Raw genomic sequence first — 16,676 nt, 5'->3', positions numbered from 1 at the left:
CAGGAATGACTTAATCCTCTTAACTGATGGGGTGCAGCCATCATCCTCCATCAATTCAGCCTTTGTCATCTTTGCTATGACCTCAACCTTTGCCGGGTCCACAGCCACTCCATTGCCATCTATAATGTGGCCTAAAAACTTGACTGATGACCTCATTAAGTGGCATTTCTTAGGACTTAGTTTGAGGTTATGGATGCGCAAGCGCTGAAACACAGTCTCTAGCCGCTTCAAGGCCTCCTCTTCTGTCCGAGCAAATACAAGCAGATCGTCGAGATAGCACAGCAGACTACTGAAGTTCAGATCCCCAAAAATGCTGAGCATCATTCGCATGAATGAGGCGGGGCTGTTACAGAGTCCTTGGGGCATTCTGTTGTACTCGAACAATCCCATTGGGGTTGTAAATGCTGTGTATTTCTTGTCTTCCTCTGCCATAGGGATGTTATAAAATCCCGAGGTCAGATCCATGGTGCTGAAGTAGGTATTTCCACCCAATGCAGCAAGGCAGTCAGACTGGTGCGGCAGTGGGTGTGCATCTTTGAGGGTCCTTGCATTCAGCCATCTGAAGTCAGTGCAGATTCTCAAACTACCATCCTTTTTCCACACTAACACCAGTGGAGAGGCATACTCACTCACGGACCTTCTGATGATTTCCTGTTCTTCCATTTCAGACAAAACTTGTCGCAGCTTTTGGTAATGTGCTGGAGGGACTCGGCGGTAAGGAAGGCGGAATGGCCTCTCATCAGTGAGCCTGATGCGGTGTACAAAGCCTTCGGCCTTGCCACAGTCATGTGTATGCTTGGAGAAAATGTCATTGTACTTCTCAAGCATTTTAACCAATTTCTCCTTCCCCTCTTGACCAACATGGCACAGGTCAATATCAAGTTCACTGAGCCCAACCTGTTTTAGTCTCTGTTTAAGATCAGTGAGGTGGGCATCATCCTTCTCTTCCACCTGCACAGATTTCTGGGGTCGACAGGTGCCCTGGAAAACTTCAAAATCCTCAACAGCAACACAAGGGGACACGTCAGCCAACTTACTGTTTCTTTTCAGGGTGACTGGTTTATCCAACAGGTTAGTGACCTTCATGGGAACCCACCTATCACCCCACAATGGCGTTATGATGCGGCCAACCATGATGTTATGTGGCATGGACTTTGATGAAGTGGCTTCAACAATCACCGTGCTCCCTGGTGACATAGAAACATTACTCGGCAGCTTGCCCCAGACTAGATGCTCTTGTCTTGCTAACAAGGTGACTGACTGCTGAAGCTTGACTGTGCCGATCTTGTCTGGGAGCTCTTCACCTCTCCATCGGGATGAATTAGCCATGAGGTCAAGAAACTGCTCACACTCTGGGGGACAACCGCCACCTGACACGAGGCGCCAATAGTCACTGGTTATTTTCAACTGGTGCATGAGAAACCGGATAACATTTGTGCCAATGATTATATCATCACGTTGACCTGGCACTACAAGGATGGGAACAATACAGGTCTCTCCATACAGTTTCATCTCAACTTCATACATGCATTTGGGCTTTGTAAGTGTGCCACCACAGCCTACTAGCACGATTTCTTGAGTCAGGGGAGTGGGTTCTGGCAGTATATTCTCACTCAGCATACTCTGTTCTGCTTGCTCACTGAGTGTGCACGCCATGGAACCAGAGTCAAGCATACCCTGCATGTGGTGTCTGTTATTAATGCTGACAGGAGTGTAAAACAGTTTGTCAAACGGGCCAACTCTCTGTGTGTTTTGTACTACCACCTTAACACCATCTGGTGCGGCTGCACATGCTTTGATGTAATGCTTTTCAATATCATCACTGCCGAGGGTTTCAACGTCTGTGCCCACACATCCCCTCACCAAATGCGGGCCAGCTAGTTTAAAGGCTGGGTGTCATGAGGTTGGGAGGCAGGGTGCCTTTGAATAGGTGAGCGACGAGGGCAGTTTCTCTTAATATGGTTTGGCTCAAAGCATGCAAGGCATAGGTGTTTCTGCCTACAATGCGCAAGGGTAGAATGTTCAGGAGACTGGCATACTCTACACCATCCGGGTCACGGCACCACTGTAGCCGGTCTGGCCTTAAACTCCGTTTGCCGTTAGTTCTCTGCGTTGTGTTGTGTAAATAACCAGAGGATTCAGCTCTCTCTTTGCCAGCTGGGGCAGATTTATTCTCCCAGAACTGTTTAAAATAAAAATAAAACAGTACAGCGACTTCACTTTACTGGACTTCTGTATGAACACCTCTCCTCAGCGGGACCTCTAGGCGACTGAGGGGCAACATCACAACAAATCCAATTAACAAATAATACTGCTAAAATGTATTTATAATCATATATAACAACTGAAAATGCACTGCATCGTGACCATATAGTGACAATTACCTCAACAACAAAATTATAGTTTAGGGAGACTTCATTTACCAGTGACAATTTTACATATTTTTTTAGTTACATATATCTAACAGTAAGTTGAAACAGTGAACATGAATCACAAACAAAAAATATAACCAGTACGCATGACACAAAAATAAAGAGGGAGCTCACATACCTGTTTAAAATAAAAATAAAACAGTACAGCGACTTCACTTTACTGGACTTCTGCATGAACACCTTCAAGGGAGAGAGAAGGATAGCGGACCACATGAGAAGTCACCTGCATGCTCCTATGCTCTCATCTGAGGATGGCTAACTAGCATGTTACAATAAAGTGCTGTACTCGACAGAGAAACAATAATTCACACTGAAACATCGAACAGAACTGCGAGACAAAATGTACAAAGGAACAAGCAGCGTTTGAATTACTTTTAGTTACTTTAACTGTGTTTATTCACTCTGTTACTGAGAACACTAGCGTCGCTCACCTCTCCTCAGCGGGACCTCTAGGCGACTGAGGAAAATAGCGCCAGCAGTTACAGGAAGTGACTTCGTGGGAAGTCAAAGGTCACACAAACAAAATAAAAGCTCCCAAAATATAAATACAGAAAATAAAAACATACATATAAATAAACACATATACATAACCAATACTGACAATCCAAAATAACACTGCAGGATGGATCTTTGGTGAAATATAAATTATTTTTCAATACACCCGTTACAGTAGGATAAACGTATCTATATCTGTTTTAGGCTAAGTGCCTTTTGTTTAGATGGACGGCTCTGGGGAGTCTTCCTGGGGTCACAGTTTGACCCCCACACACAGATACACACACACACACACACACACACACACACACACACACAAGGTATTCTTTGTTCACATGCATACCTATATAAGAGGTCATATGTTAATGAACCTATGCATATTCATGTAACCACAATAAAAGAGCAGTGTTATGGGAGAGCGGACGAGAGCAACTGGGGTCAAGCGAAGGAACGGCGCCTGTCCAGTTCTCTCCCGTGCACGTGAAACATAAAGAATGTTGCCTACTCGGGTCTTGCTTGTTGTGTAATTACATTGCCTTCAACGTTCCAGCGAATAGGTTCAAGCTACAAACCTATCAGTTACTTCTTCAAAAAAGTTACTGAGTTAAGCAAACAACAAAGTTTTTTGCAGCTGTTTACCTAAAAATGCAGCCAAGCTGTTTTTTTAAATAAACATTTCAAACTATTTACAGAGCAATCAGCTGCTCTGCATCAAATTTGGTGCCACTCCAAAAAAGAATTTCTGTCCACTATGAAATAAAGGAGAAAAACAGCCTGATACCTGCACAGCGCCGTGCAGAGACGTTTAAAGGGGCAGGTGCTCAAAGTTAAAAAGGGGCACATTGAACCAGGTTGAATAACAACAACACACATTCATCAAGAATCTAATATGGGCAACAAGGCAAAGCAAAAGTAGCCTATGTTTTACCTGATGGGTACAATGTTGCTGTTGAGGGGTTGCTGCTGCTCCTGCTGCTGATAGTGCTGGAGGGCAGGGCTGTGCTGATCTGAGACTGTAGACATTAAAAAGTCCATAGGAGTGATGGTAGCTGATTAAACACGTGTCATGAGATAATAACAAAATGCAAAGATTGGTGACAGCGCTTGAAACCATAAGGCAACAAAAAACTGTGAGAAATAAACTCGGCTCTGCCTGTGAATCACTCTTTGCCTCTCTCCCTCCTTACATCCCCTCATCTCATCCATCACTCTCCACTTTGTAATCCAGCTGCTGAGGGATCCACTGCCTGTTGTAGCCTCACACATCTCCTGATGTTTCCTCCTCATGTCCTTACCAGCCATGTCTGGACAATGTTATATCATGAGTAATAATTTAAAAAAATCCATATACATAAAACACACACAAGCACGCACACACAGTGACATTTCAGACCTTCTTCAGAATACTGTATATACTATGGCCACAAGTTGGCATCATGGTGCTGATCCAGAATCCATCCCTTATTATTTATTACAAGAGCTACAATAATAAAAAAAAAGTAATAAATATGAAATAATTCAATCAATATAATTATAATCATCAAAATAATTTATGATGATCATTTCACTATCCACTCTGTCCAGGCAGAAAGCGTATTACATTTTTAAACTGTAGAGAAACAATAATTTTACTGCGGTAAAATCAGCATTTTGTCTTATTTAAAATATAAATCTAATATAATCTGTTTCTTAATGTATGATCTTTAAAATACAGTGTGTTTTTTTATATTATAATGATAATAATCCATAATTATGTGGATATGTATATTAGATCGTTTTTAGTGAAATATAAGCCCTCCAGAAAGGGCTTATATTTAGTTACTTTAAAACTAAATATGTTCCCTAAAACGGTGACAGAGCTACAGACCCATGACAGCCTTACACAGTTAGCTAGCAGCTATGACCAGCACTACATGTGCAGTTAACAAAATGACAGGTAATGTTTGTCACGCTGTTACACACACAGCACGCTCATTTGTTTCAGTTCGTCAGTTGCCACAAGACAACTTACCAACGTGTACGTAATGAGCTAATACTTCTTTGTGCTAAAGACTACAGTGTACGCTGTACACCTACTTACTGGTTTTGTCGCATGAGTCTGTCTCTAAGTTAATTTGTGTTTCTTCTACAGCTCCGGGCCGCAAAAAATGCGTGTGCTCTTTGTGAGCTCGTTCCCAGCTTGTAACCAGCGCGTTCTGCCGTCAAGGGCGATCATTGGTTAATGGTGATGTGACTGATATAAGCCAGATCCTTTTAGTTAGCAAAAACTATGATTAATAGTTAAATATTATTTTTGAGGGGCACAGACAGGACTTCGTAAGCACACACACATTAAAAAAAATTAAAATTTAAAAAAAAAAATACCTAAACAAAAGTGCACTTTGGGCACCCATCAGGAAAGGGTCGGGTGCTCAAGCCCCTCCTGCCCCCCCCTCTACACGTGCCTGTACCTGCAGGCACGTGCAGAGGGGGGGGGGATGTAACAGGATGTATCACTCCTGTAACACCTGTAACATTCAGCAGTCGCCTTATTGTTCTGACACACACAACAAAACTATTGACTACACTACACACTAACTACACAAGATTTGTGCTAAATGTCGCAAATCTCTCACATCTGAAAACCGTCACACCTGAACACCTCCAAGTGTTTCATGCGAGGTGGAACACTTGGAGGACTGGTGCAGGCAAAACAATCTCTGCTCAAATGAGAAGAAGACGAAGGAGATGATTGTGGACTTCAGGAGAGGAAGACACACACATACACCCCTGCACGTTGGAGGATCTGCAGTCGAAGTAGTACCCAGCTACAAGTACCTGGGTACATACCTGGATAGCAACCTCACCTGGAAAACCAACACTTCCAGTCTGATCAGGAAGGCTCACCAGAGGCTCTACTTCCTGAGGAGGTTGAAGCGTGCGGGAATGGAGAGCTCAGTCCTCATCTCCTTTTACAGGTATGCGGTGGAGAGTGTTCTGTGCTCTGGCATCAACGTGTGGCACAGAAACTGCACCGTGGCAGAGAGGAAAGCTCTATAGAGGGTGGTGAAGGCTGCACAGAGAGTTGTCGGAGGCAGCCTCCCAACCGTCACAGACATATACACCTCCAGATGCAGAAAGAGGGCCAAATGTATCACGAAGGACCCCACTCTCCCAGCACACACACTCTTTGTCCCCTCAGGCAGGAGGCTGAGGAGCATTTAATGCAAAACCACCAGACTGAGAAACAGCTTCATTTCAGAAGCTGTGAGACTTCTCAATACACAACTGTTATTGTAGCACCTTAACCACTACTGATACTTATTGACACTGTTACTTTATCAGTGCTGGTCATCATGCCCTTTGCTGCTGAAGTATTTATTTACACCTATATTTATACCCACACTCCATACCGGTACTCAGGATGTTGCACTCTAGTTATTGGATTATTAATTGTATTGTTTTATTACTTGTTATTTCTGTTTTTTAAAAAAACAAAACAAAAAAACCCAACTATTTATTTATAACTTAAAAAATAAAATAAAAAATACAAATTTCTGTTTCTTCATTTTTTTTTTGTTTCTTTTCAGTCCAGGACCGTGTGTACATAAGTTTGTTCCACCTCATGTTAACATGTGATGCGAATGACAAATAAAGCTCCTTGAATCCTTGAAACAGAATATTTAAGGTAAATGTCTCAAAGTGAACAATCACAGAAACATTCATCTAAATGACTCCTGTCAGCGTTCAGGAATCTAACAGCTGAAGGATTTGAAGTTTCTGTTCGTTCTACACTGAGGTACAAGGTAACAGTGACCTGAGAACAACTTCCTGAACTCAGATAACAAAACACGTTCAGGATGGATAATGATGTTTTTTTCCATCTTCATTTCCAAACTGAACACAAATCTCTCTGCCTGACCTCCGTGGTTTTGGAGCAGGTATTTAAAAATAAAATACTGAACCAGCAGTTAAAGAAATGTTAAAAGGCTTTCTATAAATGCACAATAAGAATCATATAAATTTTCTTATTAACATTAAAAGAGTTCAACCTTCTGAACAATTATTTATTCTCTGTTGATCCCGTTTTACGATGGACTCTGTTCACTGTTCAAAGATTTTGCCAAAATATCTGTAACACTGCACAATCTGGACATCCAACCCATGAATAACACTGACTTCATTCTTAGTTCTCATAAGAAGTCCTGCAGCTGTCAGTGTACATAATAAAAAGAAGCGGTGACAGAACACAGCTGTTAGGTTGATTTTGATAATAGTTGTCATTGTTGTACTTACATTTTTGAAGCTTGCCTTAAACTGTATGATCAAAGACATTCTTCTGTTTCTGTCCTCCTCCCTACATCTAGGTAGGGGAGGCCGTTGTCTATAGTGTTTAACTGCAGGCACATCCTATGTGAAGGTTCTGTTTTCTTGTTTGGTGAGGATGTTTACTTCCTGCCTTTAAGGTTTCACTGGTGTTTGTATATGGTGAACCATTAAAATTAAGCCATATACAGGGTGAGGGGAGATGACCCTTTGTGATCAGCAGGAAGTCACACACACACATACACACGCCCACATGGATACACACAGACTCACTCGCATACTAACTAGAGATGGACCGATCCGATATTACGTATCGGTATCGGTCCGATACTGACGTAAATTACTGGATCGGATATCGGAGAGAAATAAAAAATGTAATTCGATCCAATAAATATCAAAAAAGCACCACACAAAACTTGCGACATGGCGTAACTCGGCTCATAACCGTAGCACGTCGCAGCAGTATGCGTCACGTGATAGAGCGGCTGTGTGTATTTGTAGCCTTGCTACCAATCCAGCATTTCATCTCCGAGGAAGTTATCCCAGAGAGAAGTAAAGCAAATGTGTAAGTTCATCTGTGAATGTTTGTAAAGTATTCCCGCGTTAAGCTTAACAACCGATATATGGAGCGACTGCCTCTCTCTCTCCCTCTCTCTCCTGCTGCTACTTCAATCATGAAACTGATCAATGATCAGCTGATCGGCTTTTCTGTCGCGAGTCCGTCTCTCTTGTTTGTTTATTGCCCACTTTGCACCAGAAAGAGGAAACCAGCGGCTGAACAACAGCAGCACGTTTAAGTTTGATAATCTGTTGTTAGAATGTATTTAATATTACTTTCTACACCAGGATCCTTTTCTGGCGGCTGGTAACTGTGCAGGGGCGGGTCTAGCAAAGTTTAGCCAGGGGGGCCGACAGGACATTAACAGGGAAAAGGGGGCACAAAGTAATACTTTTCTTTCTTATTCTCATTTAAAATGTCTAGCTTTTAATAAATAATTATCCGAATCTTACACCCAAAATTTTAATCTGATGTAAAATGTATAGAAGTCCATTACTGTATATAGTAACTGTTAAGTCTAATATACCCTAGTAAGCTACAGTACTTTTTCCTTTCGGAAGATACCATCTGTGCAGTCTGCAATTCTGTTGAAGAAAGATGTTGAATCTATTTAATTATTCTTGAAAAATAATTTATTTCTGGGCATTTTTTTTCACACTGCATCAAATTAAAGTTGATTACGTCAATTAAGCATCATGAGGTGGAGGGTGGGGGGGTGGTTCCTTATTTTTTTTTTTTTTTTGCTGGGAGTTTTACAACCCTATTGGTTATGTTGCTTACTCTTTAAAATACCAGAATAGGGAGGATGGAGCAGGTTTAAGGTTATTAGATTGATCAGTGTTGCTGAACTATGAAATATTTTGGGTGCAGTGTATTTTTTGCATACAGGTATAACAGAATAGCTTTAGTGTTTTTTTTGTTTAACTTGAGTATGAACTTATACAAAAAGCAGCAAGATATTAACAAAACAGTTTTATTGATTAAAAAACACACAATATCGGATTCATATCGGAATCGGCAGATATCCAAATTTATGATATCAGTATCGGTATCGGACATAAAAAAAGTGGTATCGTGCCATCTCTAATACTAACACACACACACGTGCTCACACATGCATACACACACACACAATACTTTAACTGTTATGACACACCACTTATGTGTTTACAATGGGGGGTTGTGTCATTTGAATAAAAGGACTGCGAGTGGAGGCTGGGGTCGAAGTTGGCTGGGAAACAGGTAAGGAGCGTTCAGCTCCAAGAGCCTGGTTCCGACCAGGCTTCCCTTGCACTGCAAGATAAAACCGGTTGAGCTGTTTGTCTTGCTTTCTTCACGGGAATAAGTATCTGAACCAGCGGGGCCTGCGAGTGTAGACCCAGCAACAGTCCTGAGGTGAACCACAGCTCTACACATTTCATTTGTCTGTTAACGAGGACCTGCTGAACTCTTTCAGTATGAAAGTTTAAAATCAGCATCAGGAGCTGGTCTGGGAGTTTAAAATCAGAGGCAAGTCCCTCCATCAGAATATGAGGCTGCACCTTATTAAAACCAGAGGAGAAGTCCTCAAACAGAAGTCGTGCAAAAATGTACTTGTTGCATTTTTGCATTGCATTAAAATCTTTGCATTTTGACTAGAAAAATTTCCATATAAGCTGCTGAGTCTCTGTTTTTCACTCCATCTGACATCAAACTACTGGTGATCTTTGTGTCTTGGTTCAGTTACGTTTAATAAATTATTTTATATTTACGTAAACATCTTGTGCTAACTCCCTCCTTGTAACCTATTTTGAACGTTTGAAGTTTTTGACAGTGCTCAAAAGGAAACGAAGATAAAAGAACACAAATAACCTCAGCACCAGTAACTCCAGTAACTCATGCACATTAAAACTGAGTAAACTCAGTAAAACAAGAGCACACAGTGGGCGCCCCGGGAAAAAATGCTGTCTCTATTATGGGCCAAATATTTCACATTTCACATCAAGTAAATTAATCCATGTCATGGCTTAAACTAAAGAATTGAAAGTTCATTTTGCTGTTTTTTTGTTCGTTTGTTTTCCTATATTGTATCAAAGATAGTTTGGGAAGTAACATTTCTCCTCTAAAATTCATTCAGACTAAATATTAAATTAGCGTTGATCCATTTACATCATTACTCCCCACAAATGTGCTTTAACATTTTGATTCTCATCATTATCATGAAGTGTTTGATTAGTTCATAAACTTCATCATCAGATTGATCCAAGTCCCTGTTTGAGTGTTGTGTGGTTTCAGCAGGCATTACACACACACACAGGTAGGAACAGAAGATCACCGGAGAAAACTCTTTTTTTAATTATTTTTTCTTCTCCCCAAATACCACAACAACATACTCACTAGCGCCCTCTAGCGCATCTACAAATGCATCTACAGAAGAAATGCAATAATATGTGGACACAACATGGAGTCAGTCTGATCATTTCCATAGAGAGGCACTTTGCATCAGCAGCACCATGCTCCAGTGCTCTGGGAGAGTTTATAGTCCTGAGAGTTGAACACTGGATGACTGACAGCTGTCCTTCATCACAACAGAAACCACAGAAATCCTCCTCATCAAAAACATGACTTTGATCTGCGTCCTCATCTGGACTCTCCTCTGCTGCTGCTTCACAGGTAAAGTCCAGAGAATCAAACTCCTCTCCTCTATCAACATCTGTCCCTCTGAAATGAAGCCCACAAAACCATGAAGCTGCTTTATGTTTTTGTCTCTGTATCCTCAGAGTCCAGAGGACAGATCACAGTGACTCAGCCTGGAGCAGTGAGCTCTGCTGTGGGAGGAGATGTGAACATCACGTGTAGGACCAGTCAGGATGTTTTTCTCTCTAGCGTTTTACACTGGTACCAACAGAAAGATGGAGATCCCCCTAAACTGCTCATTTACCTTGCTGACACTCTAGAATCAGGGATTCCAGCTCGTTTTACAGGCAGTGGATCAGACTCTGACTTCACTCTGACCATCAGTGGAGTCCAGGCTGAAGATGCAGCAGTTTATTACTGTCAGAGTGTTCATGAGATCAACAGTCAGTATGTGTTCACACAGTGAAAAACAGTCGTACAAAAACCTCCCTCAGTCAGACTGAACAGAAACTGAAGTGACTGCTGCAGCTGGAAGATACTGCAGAGACTGATACAGTTCACTGAGGACACACACACACACACACACACACACACACACACACACACACACACACACACACAGGGGGGGGTTATCGAATCATAAAAGAAAAGAAAATTCTGTTCCCTTTTTTTCTATTTTTGTTTGTAAAAAAGTCAAGAGGTAGCAAAGTGGAACAGTTATTTCAAAATATATCCTGACCTTTGACCTCAGTTTCATACTAGATGATATCAATATAATCGATGATTTGTTAAATATAATCAATCAGGTAAGCAAAAAAAGTTTCATTAACATATTTGAAATTAAACTCAATACAATTCAAAGGAAACAAGAGGTCTTATTTTAAATAATCTAAATATTTGATGAAACAATCTCACCCTGAGATACAGCCAGTACCTGCTGAGGAGCTGTCAGTTACAACACTTGAGCTTCCTCAGCAGATGGAGGCGTCCATTTATTATTGACATGTATGTGATAAATATACGATTCCTCCCAGGATACTTTTTGCCCACATTCATAATTTTTCTAAGAGGCCATCAGGACCATGAACACAAAAGGAAAACAAAAACAGGGAGCACAAAAAAAGCTAAGAGACAGTTCAGGGTGTTGGGACACCCACAGGGCGAGACAGGAGGGGCACTCGTTTTGGAGGCTGGCCAAGCCGTGGGGCAAGACTTAGTCAGAGGTGAATGACTGGGACAGAGCAACTGGGCTGAAAACTTTGGAGAAAAATAAACCTTTATGGAAATGTAACAAATATAAACCTTTTTTAAAGTTCTATATTTTCTATTTCCAGTGAGACAAAGATTTTAGTCTGAAGACAGAATCAATAAACACACAGCCTCAATTTAAAAACAAATTCACTGTTTGTCCATTTTGTTGGCCAACATTAAGACTAATTTAAAGAACAAAATTTTAAAAATACATAATCATTGAAGTTTTGCGAGTGGAGTTATTTGGAGATGGAAATATTTGCATAAATCTGGAACGACAGTTAGTTCCATAAATATTCAGACAAACGTTATCTAATTTTGGTTCTTTATATTACCACAATAAATTTTAATTTTAGTAATCTTAAACACTTGTTTTGTCAAATCTTACTTACAATTACACGAGAAATTAGAAGAAAATTAACTCTCTGACTTCTCCAAGAATTTGTCTTTTCCAATATTGCTGTTGTCTCAGGTTGGTGTCACGATGATGCCTCCTGTTGTTAAATGTGTTGTACTGCTACTAATTCTGCTACTTAAACGTAATTCAGATGGTGACAGGTTAGTGCTGAACACTGAGACGACAGCTATTTCAACATCAGTGTGGGTCTCACAATGTTATGGATCAGAGAGGGAACACTGAGCATTTCACGTCTCTTTACAATAAATGAATCAGCGCTAAAGATTTTAATCAGTCACCTCACTTCCAGTGTTTCATTGTGACTTATTTACTTTATTTCAACCCTCAAGTCTGGGATTTCAGTTCATTTTAATGATAGAAAATCTGGTATTAATGAGCAGTCACTTTATTAACAGTCACTAAGTGTTCAAAGTGAAAAACTGAAGATCAAAAACATCTGGAATCTAATGCAGAGTTAGACAGTCAGGCATTTTTTCTCTGCTCAGTCATTTCTGCAGTGTTGCTGTAAAGTTACTCCCCAAGTGATCATATAGAACACAAATATAAAAGTGGACATGGAGAAAAATCTGAAATGTTTCTCATTCGCTACATTTTCTTCCTTGAGGAGTTTTGCAGTTTAACAGGTTCATGCTTCCAAAGTGCTTTCACCAACACTGGCTCTTCCATGCTGCAAAAAAAAATCAATTAAATGAGAACATTTTAAACTCTGCTTGTTTCACATGTATGTGTCTGTGATCATGTCTGAACCTGCAGAAGGAAACAAACCTGAAAACAGATGTGCAGTAAGAGGCGGAGCGAGACGAGACAGACAAGATTCACCTAAAGTTTGTGGATGACTGAGCTGCAGTCGAGACACATCTCTGTGCTTCTCTCTGAAGAAAATCAAACTGAGTTCATATTTAATTTCACAGAATCAGACCTGAATCTAATTATTGGTGAGTGCACCTGATATTTATTGTTTTAAGCAGAATTAACAGAAAACTTCCAGCTTGTTAAAGTTTTAATTTTAATTTCAATTCAGGTTAGATTTTTTTTTGTGCGCAACGCAGATTTTTTCTGCACAGAGACCGTGCCAGCAGTGCGCAATTGCATACGCATGCAGCTTAGAGGGAACATTGATGATGAGACAAGAGAAGTTGAACACAAAATAAAGCACAAGTGGCAAAAGACTATCAAAATAAAACTGGAAGTAACTATTTGAAACCAATGACTCAAAGATACAAACCTGACAGACCGGACACACAGAAGAATGAGGAAACAACAAGACACTATACAAAATAAAAGTTGAACATGCTGAAAGCAGCCAAACACTGAAACAAATACTCAAAGAATAATGAACAATGAGACTGAGAACCAGGATGTTAAATAAAGACAAGAATTTAAGGTTTGTAATTGAAGACTGTGGGTCCAAAACCCGGGACAGTGACACAGGGACCAAACTCAAGTATATCTACAAGCATCATCAGGGGATAGGCAGCTATTTGCATTTGTTGATCTCAGTGAAGTCATGAAAACACAGGAGTTGAATCATCAACCTTTGTGTCTCTGTCAGAAAAAGTGAGTCACCAGGAAGAAGTTTGGTTTCATTTCTTGCCTTTCATTGCTTGAGGCGTAGCTACTATTAATATCAACACTTTACCGAGTTCTTTTGATTCCGCAGAGGCATCCGATAGAAGACAAAACACTGCTCAGTAAACCACTTTATTACTTCTAGAAAGGAGATGCGCCCTGCACGACACAGTGCCGGCTGATGTCTAAATGGTGGTGTGCCCCTGACAGTTTTATTACAGAAGCTCTCTCATTCTAGTCTAAACAACAGTATTCCAGTAATTCCCCACAGAAAATGGTTCCCTCTTATCTATATTTTCCCAGGCAAGCATGAGAGAGAGTCTGCAGCTCTCTACCCCCAAGGACACATGGTGTCATGCCTTTATTTTTCAGGGCTGTGTCCACTTAATACTACACTATATAACTTAATAACACTTACTAATAAGTGGCACTGAAAAATTATTTATTCCCAACATTCCCTCCTTCAATCTGATCAGAGCAGATTGACACGACTAAAAGTCATCAAGCATCATCATGTTGTCTTCAGCTTCCCAACAGCCCTGTTAACCAACCTTACCAAACATCCTCGGATAAAAGGCGCACCACCACAAATGACCCAACTAGCTGTAAAAACGAATAAGGAAACCCTAATGGACATAATACACCCCTTTCATTGCCCATTGCCCAAGGACAGACGTCATCCACTCCTCCAATGGATTATAAATTCCAATTATTCATGCATTTATCAATTTCTTAAATGATGTTCTGTGAGGCTGTGAAATGGGACGGTCAGATTTGTGTCACCACTGTGTCGGTGGGGTTTAATAAAGTCGTCCGTCTGCTCATTGCTATCTAAAATATAACAGGACACTGGTGTAATTTCTCGACCGTCTCACACTTCTGTTTAATCAGTTTTCGGTTTGACGTTTATTCAGTTGTGTGAAAATCCCAGAGGAACCGACCCGATGGATTAATAAGTTTTTATTTAATCTAATAATCTAACAACTTTGATCTCAGCCAAACTGATTTGCTCTGGAACAAATAAAACATCAAAAAAAGCCAAACAATTAAATTTTTAAGTTATCCGAGTGACTTATATATTATGTTTAACATGAGTAGCGAAAGACAGCGGAGGTCTGAAAACGATGAAGCCGGAGTCCGCTGCTCTCACCGGCTTGAGTGACCATTGAACCTCCGGCTTGCTATCGAGCTGGTGGGTAACAGACGTCTCCGAAAACGTCGGCTCACTTTTGCAAATATGCGATGTCTTGATAAACCAAGCAGATATTTGAAGTTTACACAGCTACTTTCTCGCCTGAAAATATATGAAATGTTTATTTTGTGACCCAGAAAGATTAATAAGAACAATTTTAAAACTTAGTAGCGGCCGCCATTGTTGGAAACTTGGAAATTGGCTGGGCAATATGAATTCTGGGATATGGTGGGCCACGAAGGACACACCCGACCCATCCTTCAAATGTGGGGAAATGAGGGACGCATTTGTCGGTTGCATTTGAAGGAGTCGACGAATTGACAGCCTTTGTCGCCTGGCTGTGATGTAATCGGCCTTCAAATGCGGCCTCCAAAGGATGCAGCCGACGTTTTGGGACACAGCTTTTGGCTTCATTTTTGCACAATGGGAGGAGGTGCTGTCGCGTCGTCCATGTTTTCTAAAGTCATTGATCCAACATAACAGACTGTGGACAGCCTTCTAGCCTTCAACTCTGCCCTTGCTTGCGTGTTTTTTCGGTCGCAAGTGCCACAGCGCGAAAATTTTAAAATGGACCCAGAAATGTTGCTCCGTTGTGTGGACAATTTTAATTCTTAAGGAGCTAGAAAAACCTTATCGTTGTCGCCCGCATGTTTTGTACCTTAGGCTCATCAGAGACAATCATATCCATGTAAAATAATTTCCTTTAATTTACACGGATTTAGGAATTACTTAGCTACTTACACGGATAATTGAATTATTGCCGGTGTTGTGCCAAAAAAGTGTTCGCCTGCCAAAACTGATTTCCAATGTGTCCTTGTTTTTCAAGTATCTTCATAACTCTGGTTATAATGTAGGTACAATTGATATATTTGTTGCACTGTCTGCTGTCCTCTTGACCAGATTACTCTCAAAAAATAAATTTCTAATGTCAACAAGATTGTTTTTGAACTGGATAAAGTCACTACCAAAAACTGATTGCAGCTTCTACCTTGTTTCAGGAATGTTGCTGGTATCTCAACGTGACTTGATATCATTAATGAGGGAAACATTTGACATATGTTTCATGTATTATACACCAACAAGTTATTTATAGCAGTTTAAATAGGAGCAATCAGTTTAGGGCAAGAACTGGAAATCAGTTTTTGGCAGACGATCATTTTTTGGCACAACACCGGTCGGTCTTACACATGTATGGTACTATATAAAATATATAAACTAAATATTTTTGAAACTTATAGAATCGAATGTTTTGGGATTGGGTTTTTTTACATAGCATTTTATCAAACTGTTCTCTGCTATAGAGTTACAAGTATTATATTAATAATATAGCATCCACCATCTCACCATCTGCTTGCAGCCGTTGAGTGAGCCAGCCCTGCAAGCCCTGTGGATGGACGATGCCGTGGACAGTGGGAGGAAGCATCCTAAAGCTTTCTTTGCAGACCACCCTGTGTGATTCTTCACTCGCTCACCAGAAAAGACAAACTGCAGGTCTCAGTTGCAGCACCCCATCCATGTCTGATCTTGCTCAGGCAGATTCAGCAACAGTACCAGAGACTTCTATCTGTAATCTATTACAGTTGTACAAGAAACAGTCCAGGAACAGGTCACTCTGGTTAACCCTGTGTGAACAACTGTAAATATTGTTTTTTTCATCTTTACATACTGTGTATTTTAAATATTCTTGTTTAATTGTTATTCTTATTTACTTTATTGCTACCAAATAAATATCCATGTAGTATTGTTCCAAGTTAGCGTTATGTTCATACATGTTAAAAATGCCTGTAAATAAAATGAGCTCAGTCACAATTACTGTTTGTTGTAATCAATTTATTAATA

General features: G+C 40.4%; 1 gene segment (V, D, J or C); it reads left to right on the top strand.

Moving 5' to 3' along the window:
* Positions 1-10,388: 10,388 nt before the first annotated feature.
* LOC120435563 lies at positions 10,389-10,873 on the top strand. The segment is given in 2 exon segments: positions 10,389-10,443; positions 10,551-10,873. Coding segments are annotated over 2 exon segments (375 nt in total).
* Positions 10,874-16,676: the final 5,803 nt, after the last annotated feature.

The sequence above is a fragment of the Oreochromis aureus genome, linkage group 22 (assembly GCF_013358895.1).
Source record: "Oreochromis aureus strain Israel breed Guangdong linkage group 22, ZZ_aureus, whole genome shotgun sequence".
Lineage (NCBI taxonomy): Eukaryota > Metazoa > Chordata > Actinopteri > Cichliformes > Cichlidae > Oreochromis > Oreochromis aureus.
This window is presented reverse-complemented; position numbering and strand designations above follow the sequence as displayed.